Source organism: Prunus dulcis, chromosome 1, assembly GCF_902201215.1.
Source record: "Prunus dulcis chromosome 1, ALMONDv2, whole genome shotgun sequence".
Classification (NCBI taxonomy): domain Eukaryota; kingdom Viridiplantae; phylum Streptophyta; class Magnoliopsida; order Rosales; family Rosaceae; genus Prunus; species Prunus dulcis.
In genome coordinates, this window is record NC_047650.1 from 23,878,017 (window position 1) to 23,896,565 (window position 18,549).

Genomic DNA, 18,549 nt, shown 5'->3' on the forward strand with positions numbered 1-18,549 from the left:
GTTCTTGACTGTCTTCACTCTCATTTTAAGCCTTTTTGTCATTCTCACCCTTTTCATATATAGTCTCATCCTCCATATTTATACCCTCAAGAACAGTACCTTCATCACCCTCCTCCTCCACATTTGTACTCTCAAGAATAGTACCTTCATCACCCTCCTCAGCCACATTTATACCCTCAGGAACAATACCTTCATCACCCTCATCCTTCACATTAACAGCAATGTCATCACCCCCATCCTCCACATTTATAGCCTCATCAACAACAATGCCATCATCCTCATCCTCCTCATACATACCCTCATAACTAGATTGTTCATCACTCTCACCTTTATGTTCAAATTCAACAGTTAGGTTTCTTGCAATAGGACCCCTCTCCTCCAGGCCACTGCAGATTCATCCACATTAATAACAGTGGGGTGTTCCAAGTAAATTACAATAACTCTTTCAAAGCTAGGAGCACCAAATGACACCAATCAAATAGCTGAGCATCACTATCTATACACACTTTTTTACCATTTTGTATCCCTATCACAACCACTTGGTCATGGTAGCAAAGCTCTTTTGCATACACATATATCGCTAACAAATTTATGTAGCCCAGAAGACACCAGTCCAAATAATCAACAGACCCCCAACATAAAACCACCACCAAGGTCTAAAGTATCGAGAGTTTCGGAAATATCGATGGTCCAAAAACACGGATATATTGATGGAAATATCAATATCAATAAAAATTGAATAAAAATCACAGAAATTGTGAGAAAAACTTGAAAATTTTTATTGTAACTTTAGAGGATGTTTATTTAGTCAATTATCTATTATTTTATCACAAAAAATTGGAATAAAATGCATGGCATGGTGGGTTTGAGTGATTTAAGTTGATTATGTAGCGACCTGACAAACACTGTGTCTTTAGAAAATATGAAGTAATTAGTGAAAGAAAATTAAACACACCAGTTATAATAATTTACTACAATATATTACATATGATAAGATATATGAGCTTGGAAAACAAAAAACAAAAACAAAAAATATATGAGTAACTTAGTACCACATAGAAAGAATTTGTTAAAACTTAGTATCACATATAATGAACAATATTAAAACTCAATAGTGAATAATAATACAACTCCATAATATATAACCTAAAAAAATACAACTCCATAATAAAATAATAAATAACATTAAACATATGCCTAAATTTATCATTAGGGATTTTTTTTTAAATGAAAATTTATTCTAGATAATATTAGCTTGCATAAATTCTAAAGACCATATAAATATTACACGTCATAGCTTTATTAACAAACTCGTCCGTAGCATGTTGGATAAGGCTCTCTAGGAGGATTAGAGAGAGAGGGGTTCAAGTCCCCTTGTGCGCAAAACCGCCATTTCTCAACAATTTTCATTTATTTTTCAGTTTCATATCACGATAATATCGCCATATAATACCCAAATAGAGCATGAACGAGTAGGAAATTATCGCCTCCGACATTATCACAAAAATATTGACGATATTTAAATGGATACGTGCTATAATATCGCCCATTCAAAAAAACGATATTTAAGACTCTGACCACCACTCATTGAGGTTTGGAGATTTTACCATTCTACCTGATGTAGGACATAGGGCCCACAACAATTTTTATTCTAGGCTAATCAAACTCAACGCCTTTGGACCCGACCCAACAAAGCAAGCAGATAATAAAGAAGCTTAAACTTGGACCACACTCTGTAAATCTCTTGCTTTCGTCGATTCCATTTCAAAAGCAAAGGGCCACTTACCGTACTCGGGTTGAGAACCTACTTTCTCTCTTAGCACTGTCATTGTCCTTTTCAATCTCTCCTATATTTGCACAATGCCAAGATGTCGATTCTTCTGATTTGACTCTTCTGCAATATTCACTTCTTCTCAATTTTTTGAATCTCTCTCTCTTTTCGATTATACACTCCAAACCCTAATCCCCAAATTCTTTCGACTGAGAAGGTTCTTCTTTTGCCATAATCTACGATCTCAGTCACTTAGATTTAGATTTTCAATGCCTGTGGGATCCACTATGCCACTTAGGATGCTAAGTACGCTCAGCAATTGGCCACTGTGAGTGCTTTTACCATATTGACCCTGCCACGTTAGCATTTTTTACGGTCTTTTGAATGGCATTAACGGTGGGGTAAAGTGGAACACAAAACCACGGTCAAGGAGGTTAAGTGGGCCATTTTAACTTTGGGGGGTTAAGTGAGATTTGACCGAAGTTCAGGCGTACTACAGTAAATAAGCCTAGTTTTTATTTCATTTAAGGCTAGCATCATTCTCTTTTTGACATTCTTCATTTCCCTCATGACATGTGTCATTTTATTTACACTTAAAATAATGTCAATAATACATCAAACAACCTGCCTTTTGTTTTCCATATTTACCCTTATTTGATGTATGTTTAGTTTAATTCATTCAATTTTTTTTAAACAACTTTCTCTCTTTTCGAATAATCACAGACTTGCAGCCCCAAATCCAACCCTCCCTCTCATCATTTTGAGAGAGCCAGACATTCATCCCCATAATGACATGACATCTCCCACCCAAATAAAAATATATCGAAATCATTTTGTTTATTTCTCATATTAAAATTTGCAACTATAAGGTGAGATTTTTAAATTTGGGCTGGGTTGTTGTTGTTGTTGGTGCTTGGTGATGGTCCTCAAACCCAAATTTAGTATAATGGCCAATGTTTGCCATGGCCTTGAGGGTGTTCTTACCGTAGCAAAAACTTGCAGGGGCTTGGTTTTGTTTGAAGAGAGATTGAGGGAAGAGAGAAAAAGAGGGTGAGAGAAGAGCGAGAGTATGGGGAGGTGGTGAGGAGAAGGTGGGGTGGGGATGGGTGGCACTAAGGAGATGGTGGGGAAGATGGAGGTGCTGGGCTTTGGGGAAGAAGGTGGGGACGACTTGAGATAGGTTTTTTATTTTGATTTTTTAAAATATTTAATAAATTAAAATAATATTTTTTTACTAAGTATTAAGAAAGCTGTAAAAAAAAATAATAATAAATTAAAGTAAAGTCAATACATCAAATAATGGTAAATATGGAAAACAAAAGTTAGGTTGTTTGATGTTTTAAGTGTAAAGAAAATGACACATGTCATGAGGAAAAAGGAGAAGGTTGCTAGCATTCCCTTTCATTTTTTGTGCTAAGAGTATAGAAAAAGATGAGAGTGAAAATGGGTGTGAGGATGAGATTTGAGAAAATGATGAGAATGGAGGAGTAACAAAAGTGAAAACAAAAACTTAAAGTGAAACAATTTCAAATATATTTCAGTTTTCAATTTTGTTACTCCTCTCTCATCTTCCCTCTTAATTCCAACTCCACTTTCATTCTCATTTCTATTCTCCCTCTTTTTCCTCTACACTATAGCACAAAAAGTGAAAACTAAAAACTGAAATTGAAATGATTTCAAACAGGAGCTTTAAATAGTCTTCAGTTTGATTTCAAAAATTGATTTTCCAAGTCCAAGTCCAAGTCCAATGTCCTCCTTTCCCCCCAAATTTGTGTCTCAAAATATCATGCAGGCACAAGAACATAATCAATTTTCCTAAGGATGTTTGCATAGATCTTTTGAAATTTGACTTGTATGGTTTACAAATCCCATGTGGATCTTTTGTTGTAACGTTGTTCCTGTTTCAAAAAAGAAAAAAAAATATTGCTTATAAACATTTGGGAAGCTCCACAAGGGCCCGCATCAGGTGAGATGAGACCAAAGTAAATATGGATTTGTAGAAAGCAAAGGCGTCATTTTCACTTATTTAAGGTAGTTTCAGCTTTAATAATAAATCAATGTTAAAACAGAGTTTACACAAGAGGTGAGCATCTGAAATATAGAACAAGCAGCATTCTTTTTGCAAGAAGGCTACTCATTTTCCGGAGGTTATGTTTGGGTATTTATAAGGAGAAGAATGTGTAGCCTGCTATAGAGGATATATCAAGTTCAAAAGTTCAATTTTCCACAACACATACAAATGGAGAGATGATGTTTAGTAAATTTAACTAAGTTTGAGCAGCCTTTCTGTAGACAGCCAAAACCACAACTCCATGCTCTGATGTAGGATATGAGGAGGAGATCTTCCTTGATTTAACATAATGCGGTATACTTTTTTTAACAGATAATGAAGGAGGATGAAGCATTTGTCTTGATGCTTTTATTCCTGGTCGAAGAGGACGTTCTAGGCTATGTTCTTTCAAAACCACCACCAACCTGCATGTGCAACCACTCTGGTGAAGACCCCCGACTATACTGCCTTGGAGGTTGCGTACCAAATGCCATTGCAGAGGTATCGAATGTTTGTTGACCGAACTGCAACAATAAATTGATCTGTTACTAGAATGATAGTTCATAAAATAGAGGAATGAATCACCTCCCACATATTTTTTTGCTTGACCTAACATAAACTTTACCTATAACTAAGACTCTAACTGGACACCGTTGTCTATCCACACATGTTAGAATTACAACTTTCTATATTGATCGACACACGGAGAGGAAAGGAGGGATGCATTATTTTGAACAAGGTTATATGAAGAAAATGGATCTGTGGTCCAACAATGTTGACAGACCTTATCAAAACATATAAATCTGGGTTTTCCCTCATTAAAATGGACAACGATGGATAACAACATAGATGGAGAATCTCACATACAGTAAAGAGGTACTCGGGGAAATTTGGTTGTCCTCTTGCTCTGGTTTTACTTTACCAATTTCCACAGAAGACTAAACATAGAAAATTGATGACATGTGCATGTTTAGATGACTTGCGTTATCTGGAAAAAGAGTTTCAACCATGATATGCGCAATAATACAATGGCATATGGGAAAAAGTTGCAACTAACAAACAAAATGGCACTACCTATTATGATGCATTCCAATAGAGAAAAACGTGAGGACAGGGCAATTTCAAGCTCTAACAAGATACAGAATGTACGGACTTACATCTTTAGAAGGAAACACCTCAATTCCGGGGTTCATTCTTGTATTGACTGCTTCAAGCTTCATTGACAGGAACTGCAACATCCCCGTACATCGATAAGGCTCGATTGTAAGATTACATGTGGGAAAAATTCATAGTAAAAAATGATGGACGGTAATGAATTGGAAAAATATTCATACCTCCACCTGACGCTGTAGTGATTGGATGTAATTAATTATCTCATCAAGGACCAAGGCTTTCCCAATAACCTGAATTAGATAACTTGCGTTAATCAGCAGTTTTCTACCATGTTAAGCAAAGGCTGAAACTAAACGCAATACAATCGATGCAGCATGTTTAGTTCTGATGTCTAACTGGGTTGCAGACTAAGAGAAAAAATTATAAATTAAAACAAAAAATAAGAAAATTTTCTTGCCAACTATTTCTAACACATTTTCATGCAATTAGGTGTTGACTAGTAGATGAAATTTATTTTAAGGACGGCCATACCGTACCTTATTACAACCAGGGACCAGATCTTGGAGAATTTTCATCCTCTCACTTATCTTTTCTCTTCTGGCCTGTCAACCACAAAGTTCCAATCAGTATCTCTCATTTAATAGCTCAACATAGCAGATACAATTTCCATTGCTTAAAATTCAATACATCTGCATTATGATTATCACTTATAAAAAAACAAATTAAATTAAAAACATCACAACTTGTTTAAGAGAATTGAAGTAAATTACTCTTTCTGCAAGGCTGTGGCTATCAGTAGCTTGACCCCTCCTAGCTCGCACATGGATATAGTCCTGCTTAGGTGGATCGGGGGGCTGAGTACTTTGTTCCACCGGCTTCCCTGAACTGGTTTCTGCTTCGGCTTTCGACTCACAGGTCTCATCTCTACTTCTTGCTGCTGTTTTAAGCCTTTTCCCATCGCAATCACTCTGCCAGAAAAGAAAAAAAAAATTGGAACAAAACATATACGTATATAATTAAGAAATAGTTCAATTAAAGAAACAGCCTTGCTCCAATCACAAATATATAGATTAGAAATTTTCAAGAAGTTTACGTAGCAAACAGTAAATAGTACATTTATACTTCAAGTTAATACAAATCAACGAACACAAATAATAGTAACCAAATCATAATTAGCAGCAAGCTAAACAGAGTTTAAGCAATTGAATTATATTGAATGAAGGACGTACCCCGCCAATATGGCCACTGCTTTTGGGGGACTCGTCCTCTGCATCGAGCCTTTTCCTCGCGGCACCGCCACCGTGGCTGCCTCTGACGTCCAAGCTCATCGGATTCGGATCACTACCGGCCAAGACGTCCCGAATCGCACCCGAAACGTCCCCAAACTGCGCGAAATTCTGACCGAAGTTCGGCCTCCGCAGCCCCAGCGCACCTCCTCCTCCAGAATCCCCACCGCTCGCGCCGCCGCCGTTCATCGGGAACTGCCAGATCTCCGAGAGATTAAACGACGTCGCATTGGCATTCGAGAAGGAGCACTCGTTGACGAGCGTAGGCGGATCCATTTTCACACTCCGATCCGATTCAAGTTCGGGTTTGGATTTGAATTGGAGTTGGAATAAATGTTTGCATTCGCCGGATTCAAATATTAAGTTAAATCTTAGCCGCGAAGGGGAAAGAGAGCGTTTTTTAGTAAGTAGTAGCTTCGGAAAAGAAGATGAGAGAAAGTGAGAGCATTTAAGCTAGAAATGGATAGCAAGAGGTAGAGAGAGAGAGAGAAGCTCTGCGTGATCTCCTTGGACAGTGGAGGTTGGTGCGCACTGTGCCTACTGCGTACTGGTGAGTTTTCCCTTTAGTTTTCTCTTTCTTTCTCTTTCCTTCAATTTTCACAACACACACTATTTTCATAGACAGCGACCTCGGGACTTGCGAAACCAAGTCACTTCCAGCGAGAGCTTTTCTCGGAGCCTCCAGCGTTTCACTGTCCCTTTCTTTTCATGCCCTCTTCCTGCCTTCTCTCTCACTCTTCTTCCAGTCTTATGTAAAACCTCTGCCTCGCTTCTCCACCGTCGGATCTAAATACAAGTACAGTCAACCGCATTGACGGTGGGGGACGATACGTTTTTTTTTTTTTTTTTTTTTCCTGTTATGAAAGAAGATGGTGTCGCGCTCACGTTTTCTTAAAGTACAAATTCAAAGTACTATCTTCTCGTTTCCCATCTCGGGTCACGATATTTTGGTTATCTGAGTTAGATTAAATTGGGCTTTTGTGTAGGTTTGATTAAGGTAGCTTATGATTTCCTAAAAGGTTGGTTAGTGGGTTCGCAATAATTTAATCATTGTTATGATTATGATGTGTGCTATGGGTCTAATTAATATTTAAGATTTGACTAAGCATGGTTTTAGATTTGATGTGTGTTAGGGGATGAATGGGACCATTTTTGGAAGCTTGGCCCACCCCTACCTATCATGATCATTATTACCCAAAAGGGAAATGTTGCTCTTTTATTTTTCTGAAATTAGATGTCCCAATCCCAAACCAACTAATCGCATTAAATTGTAGTTAATTAAGTTGGAGGAAATTAGGAAGCCTCAATATTATTATTTTTTGGTTAAAAGAAAAGGTGGCATGAGTGTCATCTTTCTGAGCCGAACACGAATTAAGAAAAAGTTCTCCTCAAGAGGTTCGTTACATATGCGGATGATCTAACTCGGGACCTCATTGAGGAGCCTGATCACATTCGCCCAACATATGTGGCCAAATCCGTTCAATTTTTCACTAAACCAAACCCACTTGAGTAAAGCCTCAATATTTTTCATTCATTGCTGTTCTATTCATCTCATTGCATTTGAATTTCTATTCCGAAAATAACTTTCACAAAGAATCATTACCCTTCAAAAGCTTGTAGGAAAAAGAATCCGTAAGAGCGATTTTGGCACTCACCAAACTCCATTTTGGTAAACTCCACGTGCAAATAAGGATGTATGCACGAAATATTGGGCATTGCGTTTTGGGTAAAATAAGATTCTCATTTCATGCGCATTTCTCTACAGCTTAGTAAGTTCCTTGTCTGTTGCACAAGTGCGCAGGACCACTTGTCAGCAGTACTTCCCTTCAAATGACTAAATTTTAGAAATTCTTTGGTGTAACTGAATGCTACGTGTTATTATTAATTCACTTATCTTTAACAGCTAGCATATGTGGTTCAGTACTGCAAAAATTAAAAGGCAAAGGCTCTGGCATTGGCCTGACGGTGACCTAGTTTGGTATATGCAATTCTCATTTGTTAAAAATGAAGAGTGATGGATGGATATGACGAATATGCCAAACCTTTGCCCCTTTCTAATATCAATTGTGGTTAGGCATACATACTTGCAGGAAAGGATATGTTGCTCTTTCTCTAGATAAACACTCGCACAAATTCAACATGTGCAGTTCATCTATTTTGTCACGTGTGTTGATTGTGATACTGGTCTCTGCTTTGTCGTCTTTGGGATTGATATCCGATATGCGATAGATATGGATACCAGCAAAGTAAGGGAAAAGCTTGATATCGTATAAGATGATGATGATATATTCAATCGGTAAGAGGCTTATAGCTTAAGTAGTTAAGAATAATAACCTTAATGTGTTCAAATCATCTCTTCCAATATCACTTATGTAAAAAAACATATGTATATATGCTCCATCGTTGTCGTTTAAGACATGTAGATATGGTAGATCAGTGGCGGAGCCACCTAAGGACTAGGGTGGGCCCAGACCCTCTCTCAATTTTTTTATTTTCTCATATTTTTACTTATATGTTTGCTTCTTGGAGTAAAAACTCATTTTTTTATATTTTTTTTCTCATTCTCTTCCTCTTTTGATTAATTTAAGCTTTGTGAATTCCCCTTTCCCCCATTTTACATGTCTAAGTAGGGTATCTTAATATTGGGATTTATGAACATTTTTTGTATTTCTTCTCTCTGTTGAAGTATAAATTGTTAAATTTTGAGTCTTTAATAGTGTAGATTATGAGATTAATATTCGACCATGTTAAAATATGAAATTCAGGACAATTATGATTGTAATAGATGGACAAATTATTAATTAGTATGAAATGATATTATTAACTTATTAACCTATTTAGCGCTTGAGGACTCCTATTCGAATTATTTTAATTTTTTTTGTGAAGGGCCCCCTCTAATGTGAAATCCTGGCTCCGCCACTGTGACAGATTACGCTGTGGTATCATCATGATGTTAAAGAGCACGTGCTAAATTCTAAGAATTACTGTTACATAGAGGAATTAATTCAGTCCAGCATCGCATGGCATGTGGAAAGTTACTATAAATGGTAATGTAAATGCCGTCCATTGAGTTTTGTTTTAACTAGGAGTCTACCAGCTTCCCCCTGCGATTTTATGCCAGATGCTTGTACTCTGAAATTTCTGCCGACTTTTTTTGCCCTTTGGGTGGATATATATCAGTTGTATACAGTAACTACTAAGTCATGGGTGGATGTGGCACACCATATGATAATGTGATACTACAAAGGGGTAAAAGAGCTTTGCTCCATACGCGTATAGTCGACTTTCAACACTTTGTAAGATCCACACTAACTAACAACTTTTGGTAGATGATTATTAATTAAATCAACATTTAAAAAATAATCGTTAATGCACATGTGAGTGACTCTTAATTATTAAATTCATTTATATGAATTTTACAAAACATATTTATGACCCGCGCATGTTTAATTGTCCTTAGTATATATGAAAAAACAATCGTTCATACACATATATATAAAACCGCGCATGCAATTGTTCTTAGCATATGAACAATCGTTCATGCACATATATGGGCTTGGAAAATTGAGAGTCATTGTGAGAAAACATTCCATACATCATAAAATTATTATAAATCCCGCATATGCAAAAGATTTGGATCACTGGCGAATGAAAAGCTTTCAGATACTTAATGGTACCTACTATGAGCAGAGCCAGACTCGATGATTAAGTGTTTGATAACTGTAGATGTCAGAGCAGTTTATGGATTATGCATAAATATTGTCTTTTCAATGTAATGTGATATGCTAGATGAGATGGATCGGTCCCTACTGAGTGGTTGATAAGTGGTTTAGTTGATTCAATGCTGAGTTAAGTAGTTGTGACATATATATATATATATATATATATATATATCTCCTTATTTTACTAACCATAAAATAATATTCTTAAGTTTTATTTTGAATGATCATAAATTATAAGGGGTTTGTAACGTCTATATTACAAGGAGTTTATAATTCAATTGATTAAAGTTTTTATTTATGCATTCGATATGTTTTTTATTCGAATATCATCTCCTCTAATATCGCTTCTATGCACGGAAGGGAGGGAGAAAAAGAAGAACGTCCATACATATGCAGAATTGCGAACTGGTAAACACAGCGTGTGCTTAGCTGCACAACATTAATATTTTGGACTTTTACCAGATAAAAAGAAAATGGGGTCGTGATTTTGACCATATAAATGAAGCCCAATGAAAAGTTGAGTGGCCCTGACACCTGGCTTACTGGAACACATTGTCCACCCCCACTCTCTCACCATCTCTCATATGGACCCTCATAAACTAATAATTCAAGGGTTCTTGATCCAATTGGCATGCTTTATCCATCAACTCAAAAACATGCATCTAGATTCTCATCAATTATTATAACTATTTTCGAATGAATAGCTGTAAATCCTGCTTATTTGGAAGATAAAAGCAAAGAGAATGAGCAATGCCAGACAGCCTAACTGGACAAGCAGGTGGGGAACATATGTGATAAGCTTTTGAATCCTTCTCGCGATGGTTTCATCATCTTTGTGACCCATTTGGGCACCCATATTTTCAACACAAAAGTCAGTGTCCAGTACATTCTGTATGGAGTTAGCTTAGCTGCCTGCACACTGTAAAACACTAGTCAATCCATCGGTCAACGGTAAGAGAAATTGGCTTAACATGCCATTAAAAAGAAAAAAAAAAAAACAAGAGACCTAATAATTTTATGATATCATAAAATTTCAGTACGTAGCCAATGAGCCAAGCATCTCAAAAGGGAAAATGTCATAATTATTGATGTTATTGAAGGCTACCCGATATTGAAGTATCAAGTAATATCAACAACTGGTTATCTGTATGTTACCAGTTGGTAGGCCATATGGAGCTTCAAACGCGAATAAAGATCATTTCATCACCAACGAATGTCACGCATGAGCAGGACTCATACATAATAACACAAGGCCCCCAAAATTATTATTTTGTAAATAACATAATGGTTTAATAAATCTTTCAACAACAAAAAAGGGTTTTTTAAAGAAGAAAAAACAAAATTCCGACCAAAAAACAATGGAGGTATCAAAAATATTGTAACCATCGCAAAAAGCTTATATCTCAAATGATTAAATAATTAAAAGCAGTTATCGCTAAATCCAAGCTCCTGTATTCAAATTTCCCCGACCCTAATATCAATTGTGTAAAATAAAAAATTAGCATAACTCCCTATTTCAGTGGCGGGAAAGTGTAATGCGAATTAGCGGGGGCATTCGATGAAAATTTCAATCGGGCAGAGGCGGAGACCGAAAATTAAATCCCTCAAAACTAAAAAGTGGCATGCAGTGCGCAAACAATTACAATTTACACAGGTAGATATGGAACATTTTGGAGAGAAAATGGAGTTGCTTAAATTCTCCAAATTCAAGCTCCAGCTTCGAACGCTCATCACCGAAGTCCGAGAACTCAGAGTAAGAATTATCATCGTCTTCAACACCACTCTCTCTCTCTCTCTCTCTCTCTCTCTCTGTGATCGGTTTTTGGTGAATACACATTTCCAGGAAAAGGAACGCTCTGCCACCGAGCAACTTCGTCTTCTTATTCAGGTTAAATTTGAAAATCAACTTAAACTCTTTCTTTCTAATTGCATTTTACTTCTTCGTATTAATGAAGTGTTTGGAAACAGAAACAAAAGCAAACCGAGGAAGAATACGGGAGGAAATTACAGGAAGCGCAGGCTGAATTAGCTTCCTCCAATGAGCTGCGCCAAAAACTCGAAAGAGAGGTTCGTCAAATTACGTAAAAATGTTTGCTGCTGAAGTGTTTGTCGAAATGCTTGTTAGAGATCTAGTCAATGTTATTTTAATTGAGCTGTTCTTCCCCCCTCTTTTTTAATCCTTTTCTCCAATTGTTTTTGTGAATGCTTGTTCTTTCAGGCAAGGTACCTTCAGAATGACAATTCTATGCTCGAGAACAAGCAAAAAGAGTTGAAAGGAACGATACAAAGCCTACTCCAGTCGAGGGACACATTCGTTAATGCTTATGAGGTTCGTGTTTATGTGCCAATTATTAGAGCCTGTCTGTGTTTAACCGACACATTACTCATTGGCATCATATTCGTGTACAGGAATCCACTTGTGAAATGAAACGCTCAATTCAGTGCAGAGATAGAAAGCTTTCTGTCCTATCTGAGAAGATTAAATATCATCTATTGCTATTTGATTCAATAGAAAAGGAGGCAATGTCTGTAAAGAAAGTTGTGGATAACGTGCAACGTATCGTGAGTGAAAAAGAGGAAGTAGGCAAGCAGCTCTTTGAATTCTTAATGTATACTTATATTGAATTTGAAGCTGCAGTTTCAGATTCCTTCTAACTTGCTGCTTTGTTAACAGTAGCTGGCTTAAAGAGCAAATTGGATACTGTTTCCACATTTGAGAAAGTATTTATAGGTAACTCCAAGTTCTTATTCACCTGCATCTAACTTATAGTTATCTAAGTACAAACGTTGTTGATTATTTGGGCTAGGTAGTGAAACTTGGGAGTCATGTCCAAGGAATTAACTTAACTTGGGGCTGTCCAAATAATAATAATAAATTTTTTGGTGTAACTGTTATGCCAGAATTCAACCAGTCTGTACCATTGTATATCAACTATGGATGTTGCAAATTAAGTTATTCTATTGTTCAAACAGGAGTTGTTGGATGTAATACTTGATACCATCAATAATTTATTGGACATGAACTATGTTATGCAGAAAGGATCTGTGACCTCGAAAGCAAACTGAATAATTATGAAGGTGAGACTCGGAGAAAGGATAGAGTTATCTCAGAACTAGAAGCACAGATGGAGGCAGCAAAAATTTGCAATAACAGCCATACACAAATAGAAGAGATATCCACACCAACATTTAAGATTCGTTTGTTTGATTGATTCCTAAAGTATAACCTACTCTTTTAGCTTAATATTTATCATCAACGCCTTGTCTTAATTTACCCTTACCTTCAGAAAATTATATCATCGAAGGATGTTGTCATACAGAATTTGATGTCAGAAAAACAGGTTTAAATTTCAGATTTTTTAATTATTTATTTTCATCTTAGATCTTAAATACTTCTACTGTTGAATTCTAAACTCTACTTGAAATATTCCATGATCAGGCATTGCATTTTGAAGTTGGGAGTTTGGGGATTATCTTAAGGAAGATTCAAGACACTGTTAGAAGTATGAATGAAGAGGTAGAGAACGTTTGAGTTTGATTTAAACATATGAGTTTCTGCTTCAAAACTTTACCCGGGACCATAATCAAGTTTAATTATAGACAGATACTGTATTGATGGTACCTATATATGGACTTAAGACGTCTACCATTGCCTTGTCTAGAGATTAGGTATGACCTGCCATTCTGTCACCTGACTAATTTATATACAAAGTTGTTTTCTTGAGAATAATTGTCCTTAAGCAATTCTATTGAATCCCACATTTCTAATTGGTAATTCTAATTAATCAATGTTATATGTGATATTTGGTGCGGCGACTTAAGTTTTTTGTTGTAATGCATCTAGAACCTTCCCTCAGTATTTTCTCGATGGATCTCTACCGAAGAAACTCATTGCTTCCTTCATGGGAAATGTCTGTAATTTATATGCCAGGATAAAGGGGTAATTTCCTCAATGCTGGAACGCCAAGGAGGATGCAATATGATTTTGACGAAAGAAGATAATAGGTAGAACTAACATTGTTATCATCCATTCATGAGTTGTATAGCCGGTTCCAGATTTAAACTTACCAACCTGTTTCAATATGAGCTGTAATGTGATAACAGTAGAAAGACATCTTTTTCTCCCCATTTAAGATCTATATAGTCAACTGCGTTAATTAGGTGATTGTAAATCAAAGGTATTGTCCAGGTGTCCTATACAAATCAATATATTGGAATGCAATATTGGCATTCCTGTTAAATCTCCCAGCAGGCATGCTTGCATCTTGCTTGTCATGCTTTCTTTAGAAAACAGGAAATTGTATAAACTGTTCTGTGATTGGAGAAATATGTTCTTATTGGAGATAATAAACAAATACCATAATGCAACATAGGTAGTCGTTTTACTTTTGCTAGGTCTCGCTGTTATATTTTAAGGAACATTGTTATTGTCCTTACAGGATTGAAGATGCAGTCAACAACAATGCAGAAAAGTCGCAAGGAAAGGCTTATGGGACAGGCGTTGGAGGAAATACAAGTTTTTCTTGTTCACCTATTTCTCAAAAGTACAAGTCAGCTGGCAACGACTTACAAGAGAACAATAACTTTGACTCCTGTGTGTCAGAGGCAAGTGAATTTTACAGGTTGTAAATTGAGAAACACTCTACTTGGTTATTCTATATACTAATGTAAGTGTTCTTTTCCTTATTCAACAATGCACTGGCAGTTTAACTGTTCTTCCCCACAGTCAGCTTCCTCAAAACCTCAATCAGGAGCTACTCTTCCAAGTGCCTCAGTAAATGATAGAAAGGTATGAGGTTTTGTCACCTTGTGTCACATTAGCTGCTTTAATGAAGTCAGGCAGAAATCTTTTTTCTCAACGATACACGCGATGATTTAGTAAAATTTAGAATTAATTATTTTGATGCATTAGAAAAGAGCTCAAACTAGTTTGATTGACTTGTTCAGCTTCCCTAACGTAAAATTTTCAATATTCAGGATAATTGCACAACATCAATGCATATAGATTCAGAGTGCTCAACAACCCAAGATTAAGCCTCAAATAATCCAAATTAGGTTCGTGGACAGTAACCATCACATCATTTTCATCATGGGAAGCATAACTGCATAAGTAGGAGGATGCAAAGACGCTGGGAGTTGGCATCAGAAATTAGGTAAATTCTATAGCTGTCTTAAAATAGTAGATATTGTGGATGTAGAACAGGTTGGGCTATGGTGACTTGAGCCCACCCTGTTGTTTTATTTTATTTTTTTGGTGGGCTGACCTTACAATGCTAGGTGCGTTTTTTTGAAGAATCTCTGGTGTTGAAAGCTTCAATTTTTTTTAACTCAGTTTCTATTATCTCAGGCTGACCTCAGCTGAGCTAAGCTAAACCTTTCGATACAATTCTAATCGAAATGCTCTATGAGGTTATATTTTGAATCTAGTTGTCTAATGGCCATTGTTACAAAATGTCAACCAAGTGACTCATTGAGTACAAAGTTCATTAGAGAAACTGAAGCTTATCAGAATTTTATAGGAGAATCAAATCAAGCATCTACTCAGACAATCTTTCTTTTATTAGAGGAGGCTCTCTAGTCTCTACCTAAATGTCGAAAACTGAATTAAAGAAAGAAAAAATAGATAAATAAATGTGATCACGTGCTCATTTCAGAAAAATTTAATAGGCGTCACACATATAAGATAAATTAAATTAAGAAAATACTTCCCTCATTTTATATAAGTAGCAATTCCTACATTTATGTTAATGACAATATATCATGTGTAGAAATTTTTCTTTTTGTATTTTTGTTGGATTCTTTTTGCACATGAAGAAGGCAAACAATATTCATTAAATTAAGAACATTAGGAAGGAGGATTGTGTGTGCATGGTTGGTCTGTGAAGTGTGAAGATTTCTGGATCGGTGTTTGTTAATGGGCAAACATACAGAAAGTTAAAACCTAGATCCGTGTTAAGTTGGCGTGCAGCTTTACCCGGACGGCACGTGAGTCAACTACTGCTTCCCAGATGACATTTAATGATTCCCTAATTCGAGAAATGCCCATGACAAGTAGTCAACTTGGTTGAATGATTTTGCCCATTCTTTAACTTTTAACTTGTTTTGGTGATCCATAACCATGAATCTTGAATTCTCTTTTCTCATCTGTTTGGGCTATATTTTGAAAAGTTAATCCCAGGAGGAATATAGAAGCTGGAGAGAAACAAAAAATTTAGGCTTTTTTCAGCTTACCCACCAAAAACTTTGGAGTAACGGCCACTCCAATAAATTTCCAAAGAAAGATGGACTTTGGTTCCCAGTTAGGAGAAAAACTTCGTTAATTGCATTAGCTGCCCTAGCCTCTAGGTATAGTGCAAAAGAAGTAATGGTAGATTGGGGTTGTTAAGTTAAAGGTAGACCAGGCATTAAACAAAGAGTTAGAGGAATCTGAATCAGAATTAACAATGGCAGACAATGCTAAGCCCAAGACCATAAATGAAATACTAAAGATTCTTTTAGCTATCCCCCTTATATTAGGAATATCACTTTCTTCTCTTTTTCTGGAATTTTTTTTTTCTCACAAGAATTGCTTTACTTTTCGAAAGAGATCATGAGTTCAAATCTCCTCTTCATTAACTAAAAAAACAAGGGTTAACTCACTACTTATCAAGGGCCGCCTTGGGTAGTGCAAGGGGGCCTGGAAAATATTTTACTTGTATATTATATATATATATATATATATATTAATATTGTAAATATTTTTATATATTCCAGTGCGCACACATTGACACGACAAGCATGTGTTTGGCTCGTTTTGTTTCAAGCTCATTTCTCTTCATTTAAGGCCTTTTCAAGTATAAATAAAGTCCTTGGGTGTGCATTTTTATTCTTTACAAACTTTTTTTTTTCTTTGTAAAAACATTCACATAAAAAAAAAAAAAATCTTCAGTATATTTACCCTCACGCTTTCACCTCCAATCCACATCAAAAGGAAAGAAAAAGTTAATCATCATCATCATCATCATTCATCAATCTTTCTTTGGCTCTTTTGTTCAATCATTTGAGAATTTTTGTTTTTATTTCAAATTCAGGAATTTCAACACCAAAACATGAATATCCTATTTCCTAAATTCATAGACCACTCAAAATTTGTACCATTATTGATGATGAATTTTAGTTATATAAAAATAATTGTTTTATGATATTAAGTTATGGAAAATTATTATTTTTACTATTTTTATATTAAATTATGTGAGAGTCTCAATTTAAGTTTCGTACAGGGTCCTCAAGATCTCAGAATCAGCCATGCTACTTATTAGGTGCGCCTTCAACACTAATTAGGCCGTGAAACCACAATTCAATGTGATTAAAGTGTTTATATACATGAGGTTTTATAAAATTAAGAATTTAATAAATTTGTTAGAAATAAACGGGGTTGTTTTGAACAAACTTTAGTCAGCTATTAACAAACAAAACATATTTACACTCATTACAAACTTTAAGTTTTTCATAATTTGTTCCACTACGAGGTTCAAGAAATATGGAACACTCATTTTAAAGGTGTAGTAATTGAAATAGTTGTGGCAGCAGCATTCACACAGGACGTGCAATGCAATCCCCATCAAAGGCCCCATTTCAATTTCTTGTTCCATACATAATTTGGTGATAGCTGTTGCTATCCGCGTCAGGCACGAACGCTTCCTTACGGAAGTTTTCGTGTTGAATGTTTGATGTCTGTATTCATTAATTGATTGCTGTTCAAAATTTTGGATTTACAGCTGCAACATGGGGTCCCTGCCAAGTCACGTACAGTGTCCACCACAAAATAATGTAAAATACTTTTGGTACATCCAACATTTCTAGTTGTATCTCATATTTTCAGTCCTATTCTCTTGGATTACAAGGATTCAAGAGATTTGCCACTCACCGTTAGATGTAAATTCAACGGTTCACTTACTCTTGTATTTCTTTAAAAAAAAAATTTGAACCATTGAATTTACATTCAACGGTGGATGACCACAAATTTCTTGAATTTCTGTGATTCAAGAGATTCAAACTGCCCATATTTTATGATTTAATCTAAAGTTGATATTTGTTTCCACAAAGCAAAGATGCCATAATGATTCATTGGTTGTGGACGGTGGGAATATGAAGATGATAATAAATTTTTGAGTCTGAAGTATTATCACAAAACGTCCCTAAGGTTTACGAAACTATCAGATTGCATCCTTAATGTTTTTTTGTGTCACTTATGGTCCTCAAGGTTAGTATGTGCAATCACAAATGGTCCCTGACGTTAGGTTCTGTCAAAAACTCTGTTAGTTTGCTGACGTGGCATACATATATATCACAAAACATCCCTGAGGTTTACACACTTATCACAAATGGTCCTTACGAATTTTTTTTTTTTAAAATTTAAAATTCATAAAGTTTTGGTTTTCTTTTTAAAATTATTTATAAATGAAAAAACAATTTATAGAAGGATTTTAATCTTGAGGACCATTTATGAACCCTAAACCTTTAGTTTTTTTTTTCATTTTTAAATTTTATGAATTTTAAATTATTTTTTAAAAACTTCATTAGTTTGTTGATGTGGCATATATATGAAGCCCACATCTACAATAATAT

At 35.7% G+C, this 18,549-nt stretch overlaps 2 protein-coding genes across 3 annotated transcripts; one reads left to right on the forward strand and one right to left on the reverse strand.

The window, feature by feature from the left end:
• Positions 1 to 3,793: 3,793 nt before the first annotated feature.
• Positions 3,794 to 7,013, reverse strand: LOC117630599 (transcription factor BHLH089). The gene is made up of 6 exons (XM_034363304.1): positions 6,164 to 7,013; positions 5,705 to 5,902; positions 5,471 to 5,536; positions 5,156 to 5,224; positions 4,979 to 5,050; positions 3,794 to 4,345 (listed from the first exon to the last, which is right to left on the reverse strand). The coding sequence occupies exons 1-6, from the start codon at positions 6,494 to 6,496 to the stop codon at positions 4,220 to 4,222; spliced, it is 864 nt and encodes a 287-aa protein (XP_034219195.1). The 5' UTR covers positions 6,497 to 7,013; the 3' UTR covers positions 3,794 to 4,219.
• Positions 7,014 to 11,416: 4,403 nt separating this feature from the next.
• LOC117630610 (spindle pole body component 110) lies at positions 11,417 to 17,738 on the forward strand. Of its 2 annotated transcripts, XR_004586209.1 has the most exons (14): positions 11,417 to 11,695; positions 11,786 to 11,830; positions 11,911 to 12,009; positions 12,161 to 12,271; positions 12,352 to 12,526; positions 12,617 to 12,673; positions 12,979 to 13,115; positions 13,224 to 13,283; positions 13,382 to 13,459; positions 13,874 to 13,947; positions 14,382 to 14,547; positions 14,648 to 14,731; positions 14,920 to 15,095; positions 17,700 to 17,738. XR_004586209.1 is itself a non-coding variant. In XM_034363313.1 (13 exons), the coding sequence occupies exons 1-13, from the start codon at positions 11,501 to 11,503 to the stop codon at positions 14,974 to 14,976; spliced, it is 1,338 nt and encodes a 445-aa protein (XP_034219204.1). In that variant the 5' UTR covers positions 11,417 to 11,500; the 3' UTR covers positions 14,977 to 15,364. The 2 variants fall into 2 exon arrangements, 1 of the variants encoding a protein (XP_034219204.1); XM_034363313.1 differs by lacking the exon at positions 17,700 to 17,738 and having other exon boundaries at positions 14,920 to 15,364.
• The last annotated feature ends 811 nt before the right edge of the window (positions 17,739 to 18,549 follow it).